The sequence below is a fragment of the Copadichromis virginalis genome, linkage group LG5 (genome assembly GCF_057382275.1).
Source record: "Copadichromis virginalis isolate Kocher_CV1m ecotype Utaka linkage group LG5, C_Virginalis_male_GT1.1, whole genome shotgun sequence".
Taxonomy (NCBI): Eukaryota; Metazoa; Chordata; class Actinopteri; order Cichliformes; family Cichlidae; genus Copadichromis; species Copadichromis virginalis.
Window position 1 is genome coordinate 38,198,462 of NC_140622.1, and position 25,609 is coordinate 38,224,070.

The 25,609-nt window shown below is 40.2% G+C and overlaps 1 protein-coding gene across 1 annotated transcript; it reads left to right on the forward strand.

Moving 5' to 3' along the window:
* The first annotated feature begins 1,579 nt into the window (after nucleotides 1-1,579).
* Nucleotides 1,580-25,226, forward strand: myg1 (myg1 exonuclease). Its single transcript, XM_085457711.1, has 7 exons — nucleotides 1,580-2,100; nucleotides 3,362-3,474; nucleotides 8,393-8,552; nucleotides 10,786-10,935; nucleotides 14,133-14,255; nucleotides 15,506-15,687; nucleotides 24,916-25,226. The coding sequence occupies exons 1-7, from the start codon at nucleotides 1,816-1,818 to the stop codon at nucleotides 25,103-25,105; spliced, it is 1,203 nt and encodes a 400-aa protein (XP_085313837.1). The 5' UTR covers nucleotides 1,580-1,815; the 3' UTR covers nucleotides 25,106-25,226.
* The last annotated feature ends 383 nt before the right edge of the window (nucleotides 25,227-25,609 follow it).

A 25,609-nucleotide genomic window follows, 5' to 3' on the forward strand; every position in this document is an offset into this window, starting at 1 on the left:
TTACAGTTTTTGCCCATCAAGGTGTAAAAAACAGTGTAGAGCAAAGCTGACCAGGAAAATGTTTATTTGCATTCATATTTATATGTCTTATGCACATTTCTAATGCACTAACTTTTTTACTGTGCTGAGACTCTTTTGTTGTCACGTGCATCTTTTTTGTTGACATTATCCTTGAGATGGAAAGTTGACAGTGATTGGATGTAATATAGAAAGACACACACCCATGAGCTTTCACACTGCCTGTCAGGACAAACACTAAGCCATCAATCTCCAAAGATGACTTTATCTAACTCTAAACCTTTTCTTGTGTCATCCCAGCAGGAACAGTGGCCTAAATAAGTGTAAAAGGGAAAAAACCCCAAAAAGGTTTGTAACCACCAAGACCTCAGGTTGCACTAAAAATGCACAAAGCTGTGAATAGGTGAAAATAAGACAAAATGGACTTTCACCTCATCCAAGAGGTGTTTTTTTTTAGTTTAAAAATAACTGATGGAGAGTCCCAAGTATTTAATACGTAGTGGATGCGTCAACCTGGAGGAGATCCTAAGGGATAACCCAGCTAGGTGTTAAATACCTGGAGTCTCCATCAGTTGTAGAACTGAAGATTCCTCTTGAATGAGAGATACAACGTCTTCACAGACAAAAAGTGCACAGCCTGTCGCAGTGTCTGTGTTGCTTTTTATTTAATCTTCTTGTTCTATTGGTTCTTCAACCTGTTTTCCTCCTGCCTACATCTCCATCTTCAGGATCCACTGAACAGTGTACACTATCCCTCTTCTGTACATGTCCAAACAGTCTCAGCCTTGCCTCTGTAACTTTGTGTCCAAGCTGCTCAACCGGAGCCCCATCACATTTCTGTAGTTTACCTTCCTGCTTCTGTTTCTTAGATTTAAAGTGTGCACGTTATTATCTTCTAATGCCATTTCTATACTCTTTTGCACAATCTCTGTCTCATTTCTTTTACATTTTTTTAAACTCCATTTACTTATTTAAATTTTCATCACTGCTGTAAATATCAAATAGTGCTAAACATAAAAAATAGATATGAGACGATTTTTATTTATTTATTGCACTACCTCACACTATAGGCCTGAAAGTCTTAATCTCTGCCTCCTGTCATTTTATCACTGCCACCTTCTCCAGCACGTCTCATTACAATCTTGTAAACATTTCCTTTGAATCTTGCTACCATCCTTCTCTCACAAATCACCTACACCCTCTCCACCCTGCCTGCACTCTCTGCTTCACCTCTCTTGTGCACTGTCCCCTGCTTTTGATAGTTGACCCCAGACATTTAAACTATTCCACCTTCACTTCACCTCCTTGTATCTTTTCTTTCCTCTCTCATTGACAAATATCTATTTTGTATGAGAATACGAAACCGCGAATCCTTATACATTTAACATAATATTTTTATTATTATGTAATTGTAGAATATACTTTTTAAATAAAATAAATCATGTACAGTAGTACATAATTAACTATTTGTGCACTATACAGTGTCCAAGTCCTGCTTTTTTTTAACTCTGCAGCGTCCTCTGCTGTACACAAGTTGAGCTAGCATAAAATCATTCTCCTGCAAACGAGCTTCTGAGATAATGTAATCGCTTTAATTACCTGTGTTGTTGTCACCAGTGTTGTTTATCACTGTCTGCGTGAGTTATTTAAGCCCATAAAGGCAAACAACACAACGATAACAATGGTGACAACAACAAAAATGCTCCCGGCATTTTTAGTTCTCTAAACAGGAGCAGCACATCCGGTCCGGCTGTCAAACCTGTCCGCCATTGGCGCGTCTCGTGGATTACTCTCTGGATGTGGGTCGTGCGTGTTTTTTCTTTGGCGCTTAAATTAACAAAAAACAGATATTTTCTGGTAACCAGTGAAACAGCAGGTGTGTCACGAAGGGTATTTTCGCGGGTTAGCTGCTTTAGTTCGCCCGTGCACTTTGCTAACGGAGAAACGCGCTACATGTCAAGTGAGCCGAAGAGACTCTGCACCGAAAACATGACCGTTACAAAGATCGGAACCCACAACGGGACCTTCCACTGCGACGAGGTTCTGGCTTGTTTCTTCCTCCGGCAGTTACCCGAGTACTCGGTGGGTGCAGCACGCTGCCGATTGATAGAAACATGTTTGGGGTTATTGCTAACTCCACGCTGTGCTTTGAATTTTTTTTAATGTAATCACTGTGCTCATCGTTACTGGCTAGGTAGAATTTAAATCCTCCCAGGAAGTCCTCACAGTAAGGATAAAGCCACATCTGCATTTTTGGAAACAACACTTAATCTTGTCTTCTGTTGATGGATCCAGTGTAATGCCAAAAAAAAAAAAAACCCACCAAAAGGGGGCGCTGTGTGTAAACGGATTGCAAAAACGATTACAGCATAAGACGTAATACGGTGAATATGTCACACATTTCAGTGTTATGGTCTGAATAAACTAAAAATACATTTTTTGTGTGTGTAGCCAGGTTTGCAGAACATTTGAGGGAGTTTTAAATTAAGTTAATCTCAACCTAATAGCACATTTTGTCTCTAAATACTTAATATGGGTGATAAAATAATATTGATCAGAGATTTGCTGCACTGCCCTAATAAAACCTGTGATCAAACCCAGGTTATAGCCTGTCGTAGCTGTACCGTTGTTTTGTGGCACTCTGTTGTTTATATTTGTAATTTTTATAATTTATATTAGTAACAAAAATACCATATTTGATTACCTCTACATGTCTGTGATTTATGCGCAGTTTAACAGAAACATTTTGATTACATATTTGAATTGACGTATACTTTATACAGTCAAAGCTTAAAGGTTGGACCTCCAAACACAGGGCTGGGCTTCTATGGTCTAATTTTTCACGTGTTTTTTTTTTCTTTTCCCTCCGGTGAGATTGTTGTAATGGTCTTTTAACAGGTATCAATCAGAAAGCATTAAATCGACTTCAGATGGTGAAAAATTCAGCAGCCAGACTTCTTAGAAGAACCAAGAACACTGAACATATTACGCCAGTCTTAATGACTCTACATTGGCGGGCCATTACTTCTAGAACTGATTTTCAGATTATAGTCATTACTTTAAAAGCCCTTCATGATCTGGGCCCAGAATATATACTAAAACTGCTGTTCCCGTACCAAACACCAAGCAACCTCAGATGCTCAGGCAGAAACATGTTAACTGTTCCCACATCGCATTTAAAGACTAATCGTTTTAATTTCATGCTAGTTTGTTCTTTTTTCCTGTGTTTCTGGAAAGCACTTTGAATGTTGGTGTTGATAAGTGTTATACAAGTAAACAAATAATAAAATAATAATTATTATTAATTTAGTTTGACATATATTTCTTTTTGTTTGCTGCACAGGATGGAGAAATCATTCGCACCAGGGACCCTGCACAGCTGGCAGAGTGTGACATTGTTGTGGACGTTGGAGGAGAGTTTGACCCAAAGAGGCACCGCTATGACCACCATCAGAGGTGCAGTTCTGGCAGTAAGCTGCTGAAAAGAGAGAAATTTATAGCTGTAGATTTCTAAAATATTATGTACTCTGAACTAAGACTGGGGGAGAGATTAATCTTCACTGTTCATCAACAGTAAGGGTCAGGATCATATCACAGATTAATTTTATGCCAGCTGAAAAATTTGACTTCAAGTTTAAGATTAAAATCTTGCTTTGTTCCAAGTGCTGTAAAAAACATGGTGTTGCATTTTGAGCTGTTCGTGTTTTCTGTCTGTATTGGTAGTTTTAAGGATCAACAAAAGAATGTTTTAAAAGATAAAGAAGCTTCAGGAGAAACACCACTCAGCCATGTTATGAGTGTTGATGTTACATAGTTTGTCCAACAGAGGGAACTCTCTATTTCCCTGTCAGCCACTCTGTTTAGATTTTATTTTTCTAAAAGTAGAAACAGCTGACATATCAGATTATTGGATTTTGAAATTACCAAATATTGGTATCAGACTTAACAATCCTATATCGGTCAGACTCTAATATACGCATGTACCAATGGAAGAAAGCGTAATCTTTAAAGTAGCTCACGCACCAATCTCCAGTCACTTCCAAGCGCTGAGGCGCACCGTCTCCAGCAAGCCAAAATAATTTATCGGAATTATTACGCCTGGATTTTTCCCACTTTAACATCGTCATCGTACAGCCTTTGGGATTTCTTTTCATTATCTGAGTTCTAATGATGAGAAACTACATTTCGGGGTGGCTTCTGCTCTGACATCTTTGAAGCACCCTGATTGCATGAATCATAAGGTAACAGGCTCTGTGTTTTGTGTAGAATTTCTTCCTGATGATTGCATTCAGTCGACGTCTCATCACGTTGAGTAATCAGCCTATTCCAGGTGTCTTGTCAGCTTAATGTCCTGATGATAATCAGCCATAGCTTTTATGACCACGGCGATAAAGATATGCCAGGGCTCTCTTCCTCGCAGGCGGTTAGTGATAATTAGCGCTCCTTGAATTGAACGCCCCCCTGCTGTCGGTTCACGAGGCACAGAGGCTGCAGCAGTGCTGTCGGGGCCACAGGAGGCTGTGGCTGTCACTCACATGCCCGGATGGGGGGGCAAGATGGTTGTGATGGCACAGATGAATGTAAGTGGGATTGGTGCGACAGGAAGTTAGAGAAGGAGCTGGCGAGAACAACTGTAGTCCTCATTTCAATTTCACTTGTGACAGCATACAGATTGAGCTGACAGCAGTACCAATGAATCGCAGACACATTCTGTCAAATAAAATAGCATGCAATTACAAGAGTGCAAGTCATTAAAGGACCTGTGGTTATTATATATAAATATATTTACAAATATCAAATGACTACTAATTAGAAAATGTTTAAAAATACATTTTATAAATTTGAAGGCTAAGAAATATATACCCAGTTAAATTATTAAGATTGGTTGCTTATGCTCGGCTCACTCACTGCTTTGACTTAACAAAGAATTATAGGTGAGTAAACATATTTTTCAGCGGTGACAAACATGCTCTGCATTTTGCAGCTTGTCATAAACAGCAAAAGGAAAACCTTTTTTGCTGATTTGACTGCTACTCTCACTGAATTTGGACCTTTAACAATGTAGGAAAAATGATTTTTGGATACTGCAGCTTTCCTTCTCCCATGTATTTATTGCATATCTTCAGTGCATTATAACAGCGGTCCCCAGCCTTTTTTGCGCCACGGACCGATTTAATGTCAGACAATATTTTCACGGACCGGACTTTAATGTGTCGCGGATAAATGCAACAAAATAAAACGATACGACCGAGACAAAAACTGGTATTTGGTAGTTTGTAAATATAGTGATAAACGCAAATTCACAATGTAATTGTATAACTTTATTAGCAGCATCCTCCTGAAATGCACCAACAATATTGAAAGTAACATCCTCCTCTCTGCCCTTTAACGCTCTCTGGTTGCTGTGGTAACGCAGAAATATTTCTTTCAATTACAACACGGGAAAAGACCCAGGGAAACCCTGAAAACCCCAGGGGGTTGGGGACCACTGCATTATAATGTGACCAAATGTTGATCAGTTATTTAATATTTGGGATTGAGCTACTGTAATAATGTCTGCATTTGGGTCTAAATATGAATATCAGTAATGGTGGTGGCATGGTGGTTAGCACTGTCACCTCACAGCAAGAAGGTCTTAGTTTCAAATCCACCAGCAAGATGAGCCTTTCTAGAATAGAATAGAAAAGCCCTTTATTGTAATTCTACAATAGATTGGCAGCCTGTTCAGGCTGTACTCTGTACATACTAATGTATAAAAACATTGCCGTTGCTCTATGTGAGTTGGAATAAGCTGCAGTCCAACAGTGACCCTGAATTCAATAAATGGAAGAAAATGAATGAATTTATGGACAGTAATGGTGCAAAATGTATGGAGTCATTGGTGCTTGCCTCTCAAAAGTACAACAATTTTTAAATTAAATCACCGTTACTGCAATGCACTGAGTTGACTTAACAACTCTTGCTGAACTCATTCGATGGGAAAAGTGTAATCAGCAATGCCCCATAGATCATTTACTATCTGAAGCTCTCTGAGACTTAAACTATTGAGTCTGTTCTATTATTTGTTTACAGTTGGCTATAAATGAAAATGCATTTCCTTGTTTACTATCTGCCTTTCAAAAAACCCCACAAACGGGCAAAATTTGCTCTTAGACATTATCTCTCTTCCCAGCCCTCATTTTCCATCAGGTATTATACCGCACAGGAAACTGGGAAATTACCAAGTAATAGTATTCTTTTTAAACAGTGTTTGAGCCGAGTCACTACATTTCTTGCTGTATTTTCATGTGTTGTGAATTATAGTTATGCACAGAAACAATCCGAAAAATAAGTACATCTTGGTGTTCAATGACATGGATAACTTAAAAAAAGGAGCATCCAGCAGATTTGAAAAGAAGTGGACAAATCAAACCACACCAACACCAAATAGCTCTGTAAGTCTTTCTGTCATCTGTATTTCCACAATTCAAGAGCGTCACTCCTCCTGCTGTAGCATTGGTCAGAATTCATCCTCGTACAAGCTGTAAAGTCGAGGTAATATCCAGCATTTTATGGACATTTTTCCATGTTCACAAGAATTGCTGCTCCTAGAGTAATGGCATTAATTCTCATTATTTTGTACAATACAGCCAACCAGTGACAAGAAAACTCCACTTTCCTTGTGTACTTCACACATTACAGTAACCTGTGAATTTAGATGGAGGATAAGCCGGATGAGCCGCTACGACACTGACGTTCTGGTTCTGTTATTATTATCAGGAATATATGGAAAATAATCGCATCAGAGTAAAATGAAAACAAATCTCTTTAATGTGTTTTCTTCCTGGAGAGGCTGGTTTAAAAAAGCAGGGTGAGGTGCTGCTCTCTCCAGCGTGTTGCACAGATATGGTGTGTGTCACAAAAATGAGCTGAGCAGTTAGTAAAAAAGACAACTCTAACATGAAGAATAAATCAAAGTACTTAGATAACAATTGTCTGATTACATATTCAACATATTACATATCTGAATATGAAAGATATTTCTGTTTCTTTCGGGTTAGTGGGAGAAAATATAATGAGGCACTTTTAATCCAAGTCTCCATATATCCTGTTTGTCTGAGGAAATTTTTAATCTCCTTAGGTTGTGTGTATTAAGTCCTGATTAAGCAATTTTGTTGGAAGCGACAGAATTAGATGCATTAGATGACATTGTGAACTGCAAGTCTTTGTCTTTCGAGTCTGCATCAGAGTTTCTGACACTGACCAAATACAAAAACACATAATTTAGGTGCCCCTTCCACTTTGAGATGATCTGAACGACCGTTTTTGTTCAAAATGTCCACCACGGGAGGCAAAACCTGGAGACAGTTTGAATCTTTATCAAAACATCTCCAAGTTTCTACAGTAATTTAAGTCACTAAAGAAAAAGAGAAATTCACTAATAAGGTCTGAGTTAAGTTAATCTAAAAGTATTTTGAGTTAATGTGCTGTAATCAGTGTTTTGTAGGCAACATTTACATTTGGGGTTAAACACGGTTGTAATGAGGCATTGAGGCTACTTTGGAGTCGGTTTGTAGTCCAGCTCCTGGAGGTATCAGTGACAAATTCATCTGCATAATTCTGAATAAGTAAATTTCCTCTAATGACACAGAGAGACATCAGCAACATTAAGTGGTGCAGCTGGTGCAGTATGTGAAGCACACTATATGTTAATTATGTTTAAATAAAACTTAATTTATGCCTAAATATCACCAGCGCTCAGCTGAACTGTCCCATTTTAATGCAGCGAGATGTTGCTTGATCTTGACTTCACACAAACAGCTTGATGACTTTTTCTTCGTAAGTGTTTTTTCTTTTAGCCGTTCTTCATTTCAGATTGTCATTTTCCTCTCTCTCATTCACTTCCATTTTATGATCGTCAGCATAGAAATGCCTCTGCACGGCCAATTAGCCCTTTAATGGCTGTGATTACCCCCTACTTCCCTAGTATGTCACTCATTCATTTGATGGTCGGTTTTCCGCTGTGCTGCTGCCCGAGCATCCTAATTAAGCCTGAATTAAATGACCAGCAGTGACTGTGCTGGAGCCCACCCATCTCAGCACGTGTCTGAGAGGCCTCCAGTGGTTATGTGAGCTCACACTTACAAACCAGTGCGTCATTATTGATAATTTCAAGCACATGGCTAGATGCAGTATTTTGCTGAAGAGGAGAAAAAAATATGAATTATTTGTTATGAGCAGAAAAAAAGTCTAGTGATTGGCCTTTAGAACAAAATATGAATATCACAAGTTTTGGTTTTTAAATAAATAATCCGTTCTTCTCTCGCTACACAGTATATATGGTAAAGTTTTCAAAGGCAAAGACTAATAAACACATTTTCTTCCTGTTGTTCAGGACCTTTTCAGACACCTTCAACAGCCTCTGTCCAGAGAAGCCATGGCTGACCAAGCTCAGCTCTGCCGGCCTGGTCTACCTGCACTTTGGCCATCGAGTGCTGTCGCAGCTCACGCAGCTGAAGGAGGACGACAGGCAGCTGGAAGTGCTCTATGACAAGGTGAGAGGAAAAAGATGACAGATTTATAGCAGGCAGTGGATTTCTACTGATTGTATGTTTATTCACAAAATAAACACGCCATTGAAAATGTGTTTTCCACTGGTCCACTTGTGCCAAAAAAAACATTTTCTCAGCTGGTGAGTGGAACCTGAACATTGTTAATTTCACGATAAAGCTGGAAGAGGGAGATTACAAAAATCTATTAAGTGGGCAAGCTTGTCAATTACAAAATTATAATAGAAAATAAGGGACAGCATCCTAATTTGGCGTGTATTTTGCTTTTCAGAAGAATTGTGCAGATTGCATCCTGAAATCCTTCCAAACTGTCCTATTATACATAAACAATAGGGTTGGATGCGTTCTTCATCTTCTGTCGGTTATTTTGAAAACTAAAGACAGAATCGTGTGAAATGATCTGTAGTGTTGGGACACTGAGACACAATTCACCATTTATGATAATATCTTTAGCAGTAAGGTCAGAGGGGAAACAGGATGGATATGCTTGTGAATGAACCCTTTAGCCTCGAATCAAAGAGATCATCTGCTCTAAGCTAAATCTTAAGAGAGTTGTGATTTAGAAAATGTTATCAAAATGTTATCATTTGACTATTTGGCCAGATCATCCATTTCTACGCTTACATATGCCAGTGTTTTGAGTTTATTTTTGGATTTTCTGCAATCCACACAAGCTCAGATATATCCATAAACTGACTTAAATATTTTAATAGGGGGGTGCTGATGGTTCCACAGTGTCAAGTTAAAAGACAGTGCCAAAGGCTTTTAAATGAGCGATTGGCTACAACTGGTAGTTTCTCTATGTCAGCATAAAAATGATTTGTTTGACAGCACTCATTGGTCAGACAAGACAAAGATTGAGCTATCAGGCAACAATGACAAAAGGAATACATGGAGGTGTAAAGGTTAGGCTTGAGAAACCTGAGAACACTGAGCCATCTGTCAAGCATGGTGGTGGTAGCATCATGCTCTGGGTTGTTTGTTGCCAGAGGTTTTGGTACATTACACAACGTGGATAGAAACATCAATAAGGAATAACTTGAAATTCTTCAGCATCACCTCAACTCAACAGCCAAAAAGTTAAAACTTGGATACAGTTGAGTACTGTGGTTTTGGAAAGGCTAAAGCAGGCTAACCTGAACTCGAGCCTCTTGACAGTTGGCAGACTACGCTGGGTTCGTGCCAGGAAACCAGACAGTTTATATGAAATCTACTGATTCTGCCACGACGCGTGGTCAAATATCCAGCCAGAAATATACCAGAAGCTTGTTCATGGCTGCCAAAAGTGCAAAAAAGTGCAACTTGTTAAGGGACATTTAACCAGATATTAGTGGAAGTGTATTTATATATTTGACCCTGTGTGCATTTGTAGTACAATCATTCCACAGTGGAAAAAGAACAGTTCACAGAAATGATCAAATTCTCCAAATTACCGTCACATTTATACCCATGAAACCTCTGACCACAACTGTAGATTTAAAAGCACAAACTAGGACACTTTTTGGGATTTGCCTTCATCCCACAGTTGGCAGTAGAGTGTGAACAGATATAAAAGGACACGACAAAGTCTTTTAGCCAGATTTAAACAGAGTTCAGTTTCTTGCATTTTAGACAGCTTGGCCAGCAGGAGGCCTTGGCATCCATTGTGTTTTAATGGTCGGGCACATTAAGCCAGCCAAATCTTGGGTCACTATAAATATTAGCACTACTAACTCATGATATCATTTTTCTTTTGATGTGTCAGTTTGTTTAAAGCCCCGAGTAATCCTTTTACTCATGGCTCGGGCTCCACGTATTTTAGGATGCTGCATGTCATGTCCTTAGCCAGTTCCGACAAACTAAACATCGAGTTTTGCCTCAGAGCTTAGCTCCACTGATAAGTCACTTGTAAAATGTCAGCTCTTGCATGAATGACCTTCCAGTGAAGTTGAATTTTTATCATTTAATATGGCTGTTCCAGTTCATCTGCTCGTACAGTATTTTCGGGGATTTGTGAAGTAACAGCTTTTTTCCTATTTCATTTAGGTTTAATATTTTCTGTAACTACACATATCCTGTGGGTTTAATTCCTTTCCATGCATTCTTCTTGAAAAAGCTTTGTCTTTTTTTACTACTCTGATTTTATGCTTGGAATAAGTGTAAACACGAAACAGCTGATTCTGATGCCATAACAGATTGACAACCTCTGCCGCCACGTGCCTCTATCATGTGCTTACAGCTGTATGAGAACTTTGTGGAGGAGGTGGATGCTGTTGACAACGGCATCTCACAGTATGATGGGGAGGCCCGGTACAGCATCTCCACCACGCTGAGCGCACGTGTCTCACACCTGAATCCACGCTGGAACAGCACAGATCAGGATACTGAGGTGAGTACATGTGAGTGCAGCTGTACTCTATACCAGGACAGAAGGTGGCTTTTGACATGTGTGTGACTTCGCATCTCTTATATGGGATTAATTATAGTTATTATTTGTTTATCATTGCCTGGATTTCCACAGCAAAGCTCACCGTTTCTCAGCCTAATGCAGTAAAATGAGCTAATATAAGACTGTATAACTGTGGCATGCAGACAAGTCAGCATCTTTCTCTTCACTTTAATGTCCTCAGAACAGTTCTCTTTTATAATACACAAAATATCTCTCTGTCTGTGTCTTTGTCCCTGATCTCCTCTCAGACCATCAGGAGATGAGCGACCAAAATTGGCACACAGGTACATCTCAGGTCCCTGAAGGTTCTTAGCTACATCAGGCATTACGATGTTGCCTAGCAGCTACCTAGCATTTTTTTTAAATTCAAATAATTATTAAATTTTGCATTTTCTAACAAACACAAAAATACAACAAAAAAATAACAAAAACAAAAAAACGAAGAGGTTTTAACATCTGTTGCATTAATCTGGAATTTCCAAGTCAGGCAGACATGTGGGTGGAAAAATTGTCCCATTGTTCCACCAAAGCTTCAGTCGCGTAATGTAACCTTCCCAACATCTTTTCTCCAGCAACATTCCCAATCATTTTTTCTTTCCACATTTTAAGCGTTGGAGTATGGGAGTCCTTCAAATATTCCAAAATGACACGGGCACATGTTACCAATGCAGCGCTTAACACTCTAAACTGATGTTTAACTGTGGCACCTCTCCTTTGTCTCCTAGTAGACATAATTTAGGTGATCTGGGCAAGTTACAAGGTATCCATGCCTGCATATAATTCAATACACTGTTCCAAACTGGAAAAACCAGCTGGCATTCCCAGAGGGCATGTATCAAAGTATCTTTAGCTTGTTGGAATTTCCAACATGGGTCATCTCTACCAGCACCTATTTTATAAGCCTTGAAGGAGTATAATAATATCTATTAAACATTTTGTATTCTGGCTTCCCTAATGTATAATCCATTATTCGACAGTATAGAATCCCACGTATCTTCATCCCCTGTAGACCCTAAATCCCTTTCCCATATTTTTTTCATAAAATGTACCAGTTTTAGCATTTATCCACCTATAAAGCATTATTGTGGGTCCATTGTGGTTTTACAGTTGTGCCTAATGTGAAAAAGATCACCGGTTCAATCACATTCACTTGTTCAAGTTGATGCAAATCCCTTAAACACTGCTTCAGGAAGGGATTCTGGTTAAAAGAAGTTATAAAAAATACAAATCAAAACTCGCTGCCCACTGTGCTGAACCCTTGTGAATAAAGAAGCAACAGAAAGTAGCTTTTATGCACCTAAAACACCTTATAATGCCTGCCTATCATTTTAATTTCAGTCTCATTTATATCCCCAATAGCTGAATTATGCATGATGCTTTATAATGCCATCACAGTGCCCATCAGCTACCGAGAAGTTTGCTAAAATGACCTGTTTTTAACCTCTGTGCACTTAGAACACCCTACAATAACATCTAATTTATATCCACAAAACTTCAGTTATACATCATATATTATGATGGCATCAGGTTGCCTAGCAATCACCTAGCAACGTGCTGAAATGACCTGTTTTTTTTGCCTTTTTACACCGACAAGACCCTATGAAAGCATCCTATCATTTATTGACACAAAAGCTTAATTATATGTGATATATTATAATGTCATCATGTCGCCTAGCAACCGCCTAGCAATGGGGGTAAAATGACCCTATTGCAAAAAGCATCACAGCCCACAATACGAATAGGCCAATGACGATGCTGCAGCGTTGGCATGTACTGGCGCACTTAATACACACCTGTTTATGACCTCAGTTGATCTGTAGAGTTTTAACCTTTTAATCAATAAAATGCAAGAAGTAAAAAAACCCAAACAAAAACACTATACAGACGATTTTCATATTGGAGAAACCTGAGCATGGAGTATTGTTTTCCATGAAAAATTGCTAATGTTTTACTATTAATCAAAAAATGGTAGTTTATTTTATAATTGATGATTAGTTATCTCAGCCTACTGATTTGCAGCATCATCTCAGATACACAATATTGGAAAATTTAAGCAAAGATAATTAGTACAAACTAAAAAAAGAGAACTTAAAAAATCTAAATAATTATCCAAATGCAAACATACAACAATAAAATGCAACATGCATACTTTGCAACATGGATTAATTGCGATTTTAACAGACAGCTGTTCCACAGTAGTGCCCCAGTATAAAAAAAGGGATAAATTTAATTATCACACACAGTGAGCAACCTGTGATGAAGCAAAACTACAAAATAGTCTTAAGAGGGCAAACAGGTGCAGTGTGGTGCAATCAGTGCTCAGAGGTCATTGTGAGAGCTGTGCAGGACCAACAGAGTGTGAATTTTCTGTCTCTCATCAGTGTTTCCTGCACACTCACCCACAGCCTAGATATGCATATATGTCGACTATGCCAACATTTTTTTCCCCTTAAGTTACCTGCTTGTTTCTTGTTTCCTTTTTTTTTCACGTTCCACTTCACATGATTATAATTCATGTCCTCCAAACACTGCAGGCGAAGCCATATCTGTGAAATGGGAAACTGAGAAAGATTTGAACTGGAAAATGTTTGGTAGACAACTTAATGGTAGAGTGACCTGTTGAACTCTCTGCACTGGCTGCTGCTGATAATTGAAAAACCTGATGGATTTTCATCTCCTCCAGCCATGACTGTTAATACTCAGGTCCAATGCAGCCCCCTCAAACAGATGCATACAGATTGTGCATGACATACCGCGTGTGTGTGTGCATGAGTTTGTGTGTGAGATATCTGTGCCGTGCTTTCTTTCACATGCTCCTCTTGGGCTTCTGCTCGTGAAACTATGCGAGAGTGAAATCGGGCTGTGGTTTGGGCTGCAGGGATCAGCAGGGAGGTAGTAAGACAAGACTTAATCACGCCCGTTTTGTCTGGTACACGGTCTCACGTAAAGTAGCTGATGTCAAACTGATGCTGTAGTAGTGATGAAAGAAGCTAAATGATCAAAAGAATACTGCGTTCAGCTGAGTCTACAGAGTTCTTTCTCTGTTAAAGTGACATCAGTGTTTTAAGTCTAGCCAGCTGTCAAAAAATCCAACATGTCTTTATTCTCACATATTTTAATCTCTATTTTATCCTTAGGAGGGTTTCAAGAAGGCACTGAAGATGGTTGGGGAGGAGTTCCTGGACCGTCTGGATTTCTACAAGTCCTCCTGGCTGCCAGCTCGTGAGGTCGTGGAGGAAGCTGTTAAGAAGAGGCATCAGGTACGAAGCTGCCCATTCTGTTTCATTCTGTTTGTTTTCTTTATTTGTTTGCACCAGCAGCAGTGGGCCTCTTATTACTCTCATGGTTATCTGGTTCACGGAGGGAGTAGCCTTTGCAGAGATGCCCAGATGTCCCTCTCCCCTTCCACCTCCTCCTGCTCTTCCAGGGGGACACTGAGGTGTTAAAAAGCCATCCGAGAGATGTAATCTCTCCCTGGTCTGCCCTGGGGCCTCCTACGGACTTTCCTGGAACACCTCACCTGGGAGACATTCAGGAGGCATCCTTTAATGTGGAGTAGCAGCTCTACTTGCCACCCTAATGACCAAAATCACCCTGTCTCTAAGGCTGAGCCCACCACCATATGGAGAAAGCTCATTTCCACTGCTTATATTCACAATCTCATCTTTTTTCAGTCACCACCCAGAGCTCGTAACCATAGGCTAGGGTGGGAATGTAGATCAGCTTTGCATTTACTGCTGACACCACACCAATCCATCTGTCGATCTCCTGCTCCTCACTCATCAATAAGACTCCTCAACTCGGGGCAGCGGCCCATCCCTGACCTGGAATGGGCACTCCGCCCTTTCCCGACTGAGAACCGTGGCCTCGAACTTTGAGGTTCTAATTTTTATCCCAGCCATTTCATACTTGGCTGAATTGGCTGTGAGTGATGATGTTTTTTGTTTTTGTTTAAGCCGCTGGCCGAACAGTCGGTGTTTTCCCTGAGACACCGACTGTGGTTTAAATAAACTAAATAAATATGACTTTGAGGTTGATATGGAAACAAATGAAGCTAAACAGCAAAAAATATCTAAACACAGACCAGACAAAAAAGAAAAAAGCAGATGTAGGACACCTGATCTGTTAGCCCATAATGAGAAACTCACTGCAGAATTTCATGTTTGAGTATTTTTAATAAAAATCTGTGAATAAAGTTTGTTTTGTGCTCCTTAGATCTAATTTAATTTCTTTAATTGCTTTTTATTAAATTCTGATTCTGAGCATTTTCTGTCTTGTTTTGAAAACTGTAAATATTATCAAAAATGATGAGAGTATCAGGACTGTTGTTGTTTAGTTGAAGGAGACATTTATCACTTATAAAAGAAGCACAAGTTACGGTGAAAATGAGTTTAAAATGCTGCTGCTTTTCTTATACAGTGAAGCTTTCCACAGACACAGGCTTTTGTGTCTGTCCTTGATTTTTGCACATTAGTCACATGTGTTACACCTGTTCTATTCTTGTTTCCAGATAGATCCCAGTGGAGAGGTACTCCTTTTTTCCCAGGGTGGATGTCCTTGGAAGGAGCATTTGTTTGCCTTAGAGAAGGAGCTCCACGTGGAGACGCCCATTAAGTTTGTCCTTTACCCAGACCAGAATGGACAGTGGAGGGTCCAGTGTGTCCCTGCTGGGCTCAACACTTTCCAGAACAGGTAAATTTTAAGGTTATCTTTTAGTAAAATGTTATTGAAAACCATTTGAGGACCTTTTTTTCAGCTTTAGCTGTAGCATTCAGTCGCATGCGTGGAGGAGACCTCTTGCATGAGTTCCTTCAGCAGAAGTCGAGCATGCATAACTCGCAGGGGTTTTGTGAAACTGAGTCACGCACAATAAATTTTTCCACACTGGATTTTTTTTTTTAACACAATGACAGCTTCAGAGTTTTCAACGTGTTGCGTTGAGCTCCGGTGACAGAGACAAACAATGGTCTATGATTTAACTTTCATGCTTACTGGACCGTGTGACAGCCGCTCACGGAGGGTTGACGTGTTATCCGGTGAGAGACGGACTCCTACAAGGATAGAAATGGTTGTTTATAGAATGAGGAAGATACTTTATTTAAGCCGAAGATTTTGTTCCCAGGAACTTAAAAAAATATAAACACAACTCAGCACAGCCACCTGCACAGCCCTCCCACTCAGGTGCTTCTTGTGTGTTTTTCTGCTCTTAATTATACCCAGTGCTTCAATACAGCAGACTGAAAGATATAAAGCACATGCCAGTTTGACTGGTAGGAGAGATGCTTTGATTTCAAGATTTTTTTTGTGAGCATGAATCAAAGTGAGATGCTCTGTTGAGCAACAAAGCCCCTTTGATTTTCTGCTTCTATGCTTTTGTAATATGAATACCATTTAGGCCATTCAGCAGTTTAGAGATGTGCTCAGTCACTGTCAGTTGTGCCTGACATACATGTACATGCCTTTCCTGTTTGTCCTTTTGCACCAGTTTAATTGGGTGGGTGAGCAACGTCAATGCCAAACTTTAAGAACACGATAAGTCGAGAACGAAGTGACGTGAGATTTTCAGGTTGATATCATAGGTGCTACGAGGCTGAGTGGTCGCACTGGCAGCTGGTGGTATTTTTGCTGTTGTGATAAGCAGCATTTCGACATACTTTAGCAATAAAGATGACCCGAATCCTCAAACCTAGCACTTAAATGAGAGTGCTAGGCTTATTAAACCATGTTAGAGTTCCTGTCAGGTCCCTCACTAATGACAGTGATGACAACACCACACCCCCTGTGTGAATTTTTAAAGATGATTAGCACCTATCGTCTGTGCTTCTTATCTCTGGAGGGGAAAGTGTTTACCCAAAGAGCTTCTCGCAGACCGACCTACAATGCTGTTCTAATAATGTCACTAGCGGGCCCACTGGAGTCCTGTAGTGGGTGTGTTGTGCCCTAAATCCCAGAATGTAGCACACATAATCACCAAAGTATGGCAAACACTAGGCTGATCCTGGACGTTATCCAGATATTCGTCTCTATAGCTGCTTGGTGCCGTACGGTTGCAGAGTCCATATTTCCCAGAGTCGTGTTAAATGTGTTCATAATCACAAAAACCTGTTTCCAGGTACTAACAGAGACATTAGCGACAAAAAAATCTCCTGGTGCAGAAAATCTTTCCAGCATTGATGTTCCTTCCCTGTTTCGTTTACTTGACATGAGCTGCTGGATATTGATCTGCGCTTTTAAAGTGGTAGCCCTAAGTGGTCAGCATGTGCACTTAAGAAGCAGTGACTTAGGTGGAAGAGTATTGGAAGCGATTTGCGCTTTACAAAGCTGTGAAGATGAGCAGTTTTGCCTCGGGGATAGATTCTAGCATGTGGGTTTATCTTTGATCTTGTTTCCCAGTCTGTTTGTTAGACTCGCATCTTGTTACAGCTTGTATTTGTCTGGTGACAGAGCAATATGCAAACCGTGTTGTCAGAGTATTTTACAAGATTATATCAACTGTAGTTAATTAATTAGAAGTTTATTTATTCTTTGGTTGATGTGCTCTCTGCAGCAGGTTTGTGTATCTGTGCATGTGTGCGAGTGAAGAAGGGTCACCTGTAACACTGCTGTATTCAATTAAATTAAAATTAAATTTTACATTCAGTTTTATGAATATAAACCACAACAACAGTCACCTCAATGGGCTTTATGTTGTTAGGTACAATATTAGAGAGAAAACAATAATATAACCTGTTATGAGCAGGTACTTGGTGACAGTAGGAAGAAAAAAAACGCCCTTTTAACAGGAAGAACCCTTCAGCAGAAGCAGGTTCAGGGAGGGGCAGCCATCAGCCACGACTGGTTGGGGTTGAGGGGAGGAAGACGGGGCAAAAGACACACAGGACAAATTATATATACACATAACTCATCCCTGTTCATCTGGACGTAGCGTTTTCAGTGGGAGAAATGTTTCGTCACTCATCCAGGTGACTTCTTTGACCTCAGCTGACTTATTGTAATTGACTCTTAAACTTTTTTCAATGGAAGAACAAGTAAAAAGCCCTGTTTAAATGAAATAAAAAAGCTTTATAAACTTAACGCGAATAAAAGTAAATGCAAGGAAAAAATTCTGAATAAATAATAAACTACAAGTGTTTATGGCACAAGTGGATGAGTCGAGGGGAAAGGAAGGACAGGTGAGATTTCTGTTTACCTGTTATGAGAATTATTCATCTTAAGCTGCAAGAATCAGTCGCAGAGCAGAGCAGGCAGCTCGATTTGCACACTCTGTGTGAGGTGTGGGAGAACTTTGCCAGTTGGACGTATAGAAGTGTATCGGCTGATGTGAGTTGGCGTTGTGTTCAGCTGGTCCGCCAGTATTATAGCCGAGCTTGACTTCACCGTCTGTCTGAATTAGCGCCATGCTCAATATTTTTTTTCTTTTTTTCATTTAACGCGTCGGATGATTTTGGGTGGCGGTTTCTTCTACGTCAGATACAATTTTATCCAGACAACAAACTCAGCAGGAAAGCTAGACCACTTCCCTTACTGAAAGCATTTTGTGGTTACAGAAGTTTTACTAATTGAACACACCGTCTAATGAGTTAGGAAATTTGTGCAAAGTGAACACAATCTGTTTTTTAATCCTCTAAAATTGGTAAATCCTCTTAGACGTCAGATCGAGTTATATCTGCTACAAAATGTTTAAACTGTGTTATAAATTGAGCTCTGACCTTTGTGACAACGACTAAAAGCTATGTGTGAGTTTTGAGGGGATTGCTTGTGGAGAACTGAAGAAGAATTGGGGATTGTTGTCTAGATTAAGACTCTTTCTTTCCTTCTAAGTGTGAGATGCTGATAGTTTTTGTCTGATTCCAGTTTTCTTTCTAAATACTTTAAGTGACAAACAAAAATAAACTTTTCTTCTATGCAGAATATTAATTTATTAATTAAAGAAGTTATTAACTGTAGTAAATTACAGGATTTCGCTCCCTTAAAAAAAAAGCACAAACTGTAGATCACTAGAGACATTTTCCTCTGGCGCGATGAATCAGGATTGGCGGTTGCCAGGATTACTTGTCTGACTGCATTGTGCCAAGTGTAGAGTTGTGGTGGAGTGGGATTATGGTGTGGGGTTGTTTTTCAGGAGTTGGGCTTGCCCCCTTAATTCCAATAAAAGAAACTCTCCCTGCTTCAGCAACAACATGACTGCACACAAGGTCCATAAAGACATGGCTGAACGAGTTTGGTGTGGAAGAACTCGACTGGCCTGCACAGAGTCCTGACCTCAGCGAGCCAGATGGGAACGTCATATTAAACCCTGAGAATTAGGAATAGGATGTTGTTCAAGATCATGTCTATGAAGGCAAGTGAGTGAATACATTTTCTAGTATGTTTATAACGTCTCTAGATTGGAGGATATTAACCCTGCTTTTACCCACTTTGATCCTTTGCTTATACCGAGGCTCACACTGAAGCGGCTGGTTTGGAGCTCTGGATAGCTTTAGCCACTTTTCCTTTGTTAGCTTCTTTATAATGTCCGTGTTTTGCTGGGTGAAGATGGTTTAAGTGTCTGACTGGGTTTGTTGGTACAAACATTTTCATGCTGGTCTCCCTGTGGTTTAATTTGGCCAGTTTTTCAGTCGTTACTCATAGTAAAGTGTTTCCACACTAATGTTAGAGATTGGCTTTACGTGTGCTTGTGCACATGCATGAAACGCCACAGATCATAATCGGATGACCAGCTGTCACCAGTCTTGACTAAACACAGTGGAAATCGACTGATTCTGGTCCCTGGATGATTGATCGCTGCTCCTCTAGCAGCAACTTAATATGCATCTGTGATACTGCATTTGAGAGTGAATAGTAAATTGATGCTGATATTGATGTAATGAGATAAAATTAGAAATGTGCCTCTGACAGTGAGAGCTACATTAAAGAGAGGAACAACATAAATACACTAAATGGTTGTTGCTAAATAAATTGCGCTTATAAATAGTATCAAAAACAAGGAAAAAGCAGAAATTGTACCAGTCACATGATCTTTCTGGTCCTTCACGCAGTAGCTCTCCTGGTTTTGAACACATGACATCTGTTACATGTCTTTCTCTTTGTTGTCATGTGTGGGGGGTTTTTTTCTTGTGTGGTCTCAGGTGTCTCTCACTGTGAAGCCCACCTGACCTCTGTTTCCACATGTCTTGTTACCTCCAGCAGTATGTGCCCTTGTTAGGGCTGAACGATTATGGAAAATAATCTAATTGCGATTTTTTGCCCCAATATTGCGATTGCGATGCGATATGCGATTATTTTTTTAAGGTATTTGTCTTCTGTATTATTAAACAAAGACAAGCAATACATCATATAGTATGGCCAATACTATATTACATTAATTTTAAACTGTTGTTTCCTGGAAGACAGACCTCTGTTATGATGACATGAGGTGATGCATGAATTGATGACTGACATTTTTATTTAACTTCTTCAATCACAACAGTATATTTGAACATACACAATAGTTTATTTTTAGCTTACAAACATCTGAGCATAAAGTGCTGACAAGGAACCCTGGTGTAAACATTAAAATGAAAGTCAGTACAATGTGCAGATTGCAGAAATATACATAAAAAAAATCAGTGGCTTTACCACACTCAGTTTTTCGACATCTGTGAACTACTAGACAGTCATTCAATTAAAAAATAATATTAAATAAATAAAACTAATAAATAAAAAATACACACATCTTACTGATCTCTGCAGTCAGTAACATTACACATAAAGTGCAAACATAATAGCAATTGTATAAACACACACTCAAACACGCCTTTAAAGTTTAAAGGCGTGAAATTGGACGGTCTAGTTCTGATTAGCGTCACCGCTGTCTCGGTGGAGTTTAATAAACTCGGCCGTCTGCTTCTTGCTATCTAAAATATAACCAGACACTGGCGTAAATTCTCGACTGTCTCATACTTCTGTTTAATAAGTTTTCTGTTTGACGTTTAGTCAGCTGTGTGAAAACCAAGGAGGAACCCACCCGGGGGATTAATAAAGTTTTATTTTATCTAATCTAATAACTTTAATCTCAGCCAAACCGATTTACTCACGAACAAACAAAACACTGAAAAAAGCCCAACAATAACATTTTTAGGTTGTCTAAGTGACTTATATATTACGTTTAACCCGAGCAGCGAAACTCCGCGGTGATCTGAAAATGATGTGCCGGGAGTTGTGCCGTTCTCGGCCGCATCAGTAACCCTCGAGCTCCCGGCTAGCTGTCGAGCTGGTGGGTAGCAGACGCCTCTGAAAACGTCGAAGCACTTTTGCAAATATGGGATATCTTGATAAACCGAGCAGATATTTGATGTTTACACAACTACTTTCTCGCCTGAAAATATGTTAAAAGTTTATTTTGTGACCCAGAAAGATTAGTATGAGTAATTTTAAAACTTAGTAGCGGCCGCCATTGTTGGAAACTGGAGTTTGGCTGGGCCGCGCTATGAATTCTGGGATATGGTAGTAATTTGGACAGCCTTCGGCGCGTCGCTGTGACGTAATCGGTCTACAAATGCGGCCTCAGGAGGATGCAGCCCATGAATTGTATAATATAATCGCAGTATAATCGCAAATTCAAATTTGAATTTGAATTTAATCGCAGCCTTTGCAATTTTCTAACCGCAAAGGCTGCGATTAAATTCAAATTCAAATTTGAATTTGAATTTAATCGCAGCCTTTGCGGTTAGAAAATTGCACTTGATCATGTCGCGATATTATCGCAAATGCGATATATCGTTCAGCCCTAGCCCTTGTGCTTTTATTTTTGGTTTGATGGGGCTCATTGTTGACTGCTTGAGAATAGTGGGAGACCTTCTGAACACATCATTCCTACAGAGACAGGAAGACGCTGGAATAGCTTTCTGATTCACTCCTGGCCTGACCAGTGGCTGCTCTCACCCCTTTCCTCCTCTTTTCTTTTGATTATCCCATTAGTGGGTTTTTTGTGCTTCTTGCTCTTTTTGTGCAGAGTATTTCTGTCTCAGTCCTATAATCACACTCCTCCATTTTGTCACCCCCCCCCATTTGTCTTGCTCTTTTCCCATTAATCCCTTTTTTCCCCTCCTCCACCTCCTCCTCCGCCTCCACGTCCTCTTCTATCTCCCCCTCCTCCGCCCTATCTCGCTGTCTCACCTTTCACACCTTCCGCCCCTCCCTCGCCTGGTCCCTCAGTTAGACTTTTTTCCACTTTGCTCCAGAATCTCATCAGGCGGCCGCGCTTTCAAAGACTAAAAAGAAAAGACACCTGTTTGTAGTCGCGGAGCACTTCAAAGATTTAATTTAATGCAAATATGCTGGTTGGTGTGGCGCTACATGGGAACAATAGCTTGTGTGATGGATAAAAACGTAGCTCCAGATGGCTCTTTCTATGGGTGGCCTGCTTTCTCCCAGCGGGCTTGTGCCGACTCTGCAGAAGGGGTGTTGTTATCGCCTGTGTCCCTGCTACTGCACCTGGGGGGGAAAGGGTCTATTTTTATCAGCATCGTAGTGCAAAGTAAATGTGAGCTGAGAGAACGAAGAGGGGAGTGAAAGCAGCCCTTGCTTGGAAATGTGCTGTATAGGATGATACTGTAGGTTGACAGCAGAATGAGCTGAGCCAGAAACATATACCTCTATTTCAGGAAATACACACTGGCAGCTGCCACATTTACCTGCTGTATCGCGGTATTGGAGGTGAACCTGATGGTTGTGACTCGATGTCTTTATCCTTTCTACTTCATCTGATTGTTATTTTGGTCGATAGTTTAGTCGATAAAGCGCCAGAAAATAATGACTGATGTCCTTCACAATCACCCGTCTCCTGGTGATCTCTTTAGTTTGTCTGAAATCTGAACATATGAGCAAAGGGCAAGACAAACAAAAAAACAAAACCCAGACTGTATGACATTTTTGCTTGAAAAATAATTAAATTGAGCTGGTCATCTGTAATCATGTCTGTAATTCCGAGATGAAGCAGCGATGTCAGGTATAAAATGACAGTGGATCATATGAGAAAATGCCTCGGAGAAAAAATGGGAATAATTCCATTTAATTTGTCTTCAAAAGCAGAGAAATTTTACATTGTGGAAGGGAAAAATGTGTGTAATGTGGAAGATCTGTGGTCAGAATTTGGTGCATGTTATTGATGAGTAAAGGTGCAGAAAAATGCAGCACTTCAGCTTCTACAAAAGTGCCTTTTGTTCTGTTCTCAGTGAGGAACCAGAAGGTTCACGCTTTCGTTCATATCGCTGAAAACATGCAGTAATGAAGTCTCGAGGATGTGTCTCCGACTCTAAAGTAACATTTTTGTAATGACCCACTAATTGCCACTATCTGTCTCAGTTGAGGTCTTAGGGGGTCTTCTCTCATGAGACGCTAATTTGTTAATTGTGGATTTATTTTTAGACCGGTCATCTCGCAAGCGAAAGCTTCCTGGCCTATTGTAACAACATCAGCCGCCCCCTCCTACTCCTACCCTCATCACCAGCCCTGTTGACCTTTCCTCAGAGCTCATTTTCCAGCCGCACTGTGCAGCTATCGATTGGTTGATTCTTTAATGGGGATTATAGGTTTGCCATGCTTGCCTCTCCAGGTGCCTCTATGGCAGTCTTATTAGGGATAAAAGATTTGACATAATGGAGTCGACATGCAAATCATTCTCATCATTATGGATGTTATAGAAAAATGGCAGTTAATGCTCAAAGTAAAGAGAACAAGAGAAAACACTTTGCTCGCTTCAAACTGATGCACCGTTTGACAACCGTGTCACTTTATTTCTGACAAATTCGACCGTGCTGTTCCATAATTCATCAAGTTTGCGATAAAGAGAAAGACGAGCCAAAGGTTTGTATGACATCCGACGCTTTTAGGGAATTTCGGCGTTTTAAAAAGCATTTAAAGTCTATTCCAGAAGCAGGCGGTGGGTGAAAGGTGAACAATGAAGTGCTTAATCAGGCCTAAATCGGAATGAAACATTGCTAAATATAAAAGTCCTCTGAGGAGAACAGGGGTCTGAGATAATGGAGATAATAACCCCGTCAAGGAAAGAGTGATATAAACGCACGCGCTAGATAACAGGTAAGGTGTGATTGGCAAGGCTGTAGAAAGATGTATGCTACCTGCAGTAGGTGGTAAATGAGCTGTTCTACATTTTTATGAATTTTCTCTGCGTGCTCCATCCAGAGACAAGTTTTCCAGGTCGGCTCGTAAACCATCGCAGAGCCAATCTTTCCCCCACTTTGCGAGATTGCCTTTTGACTCCACTCCGCTACCATAGGGCTCTCCAGTCGCTGCACTGAGGTGTGATTTTCCACATTGCTGGAGGAGAATAAAGCTGATTGTGTTTTTTTTGTTTTTTATTGTATTGGTCTATTTGTCGGTGCCCATTATAGTGGTGCTATGTGCAAGAGTGGCTGCACATAGCACCACTACCCCTGCAGGCATGAAAGCTGAAAGGATGAGAGTAATCCAAGCGTTTGTGCAAAAACATTCAGAAATTATGAAAGAAATGAGTTACAACCAACTAATATACATATAAAAATGCATTTTTCTGAGCTTTTGCCGATTAATATTCTAGTATTGTCTTCATGCTTTCAGTCAGTTTATATTTAGGACTTTGTTAAAGCTCAAGTTCACGTTCATATTTCTTGTTTTGTGAAGCAGATTTTCACTTTAGTACCATATGAGCCACGGAGAATTTGAAAAGTTTAAGAAGTGCAAATATATTTTGTTTTTGTCTGTAAAATGACTTTGTTAATCACTCTGTTTTGGGGTTTTTTACCCTAAACTCCAGAGTTTGCTGTTTTTCATAATGTACAGTACATTTTGTTTTTGCAAAACTAATGCGCAACATGAAGTGATCAGCAGACCACAGTGTCCATCTGTAAACCAACCTGCCCTTCTGTGCTCCTGTCCCAGGCTGTCGCTGCCAGAAGAGTGGCGTGGTGTTCGGGATGAAGCGCTGTCGGAGCTCAGCGGGATCAAGGGCTGCATCTTTGTCCACGCCGGAGGCTTTATTGGCGGGAACAAGACCCAGGAAGGAGCGATGGAGATGGCCCGCAGGACCCTGCAGGCCGCCGCCCAGTCCCCGGCGAACGGAAACAGCTGACTTAATTACCATGTTGTTTAGTGATATACCAACGCAGACTCATAATATCCTTCTTCTCTCTGCCTGTTCTTATAAATGTCTGTTCTGGAGTTCTTTTGAAATAAAAGACTGATTTGACATATTTTTGGTCTTTGGTAAATAATTGAGCATTGGCTTGAATCCGGCAATAAACCTGCTGTTTTCCCAGTCTCTTGGCTGTCGCTCGCGCCCCATAATATGCTGCCATCTGACCGAACAACACCAGCATCTTCAAAGCCTGAGATACCACGGCCTTACCTTTCAGTCGCTGATTTATAGAGACACCTGGACTACGGTTGCACCTTTCATTTCCAGCGTGCTGACATTAACCGTAGCACTACAAAGAGATACAGAGGCCACTTCCTTTGGCTCCGAGATCAAAGCGTCAGTAATAAGGCCTGATTAATTTGGATAAATTAAATTACCAAACGCCACAAAGACGTGCTCCGCGTGGCAGGAAGCCTCGTGACGGGGTTACCGGGACTG

Excerpts from the sequence above, each read along its gene's own strand:
- myg1 (XM_085457711.1), top strand. The coding sequence starts at position 1,816 with ATGTGGGTCGTGCGTGTTTTTTCTTTGGCGCTTAAATTAACAAAAAAC. Across the intron at positions 2,101-3,361 it reads GGCAGTTACCCGAGTACTCG|GATGGAGAAATCATTCGCAC; the intron begins GTGGGTGCAGCA and ends TTTGCTGCACAG. Across the intron at positions 15,688-24,915 it reads CTCAACACTTTCCAGAACAG|GCTGTCGCTGCCAGAAGAGT; the intron begins GTAAATTTTAAG and ends CTCCTGTCCCAG.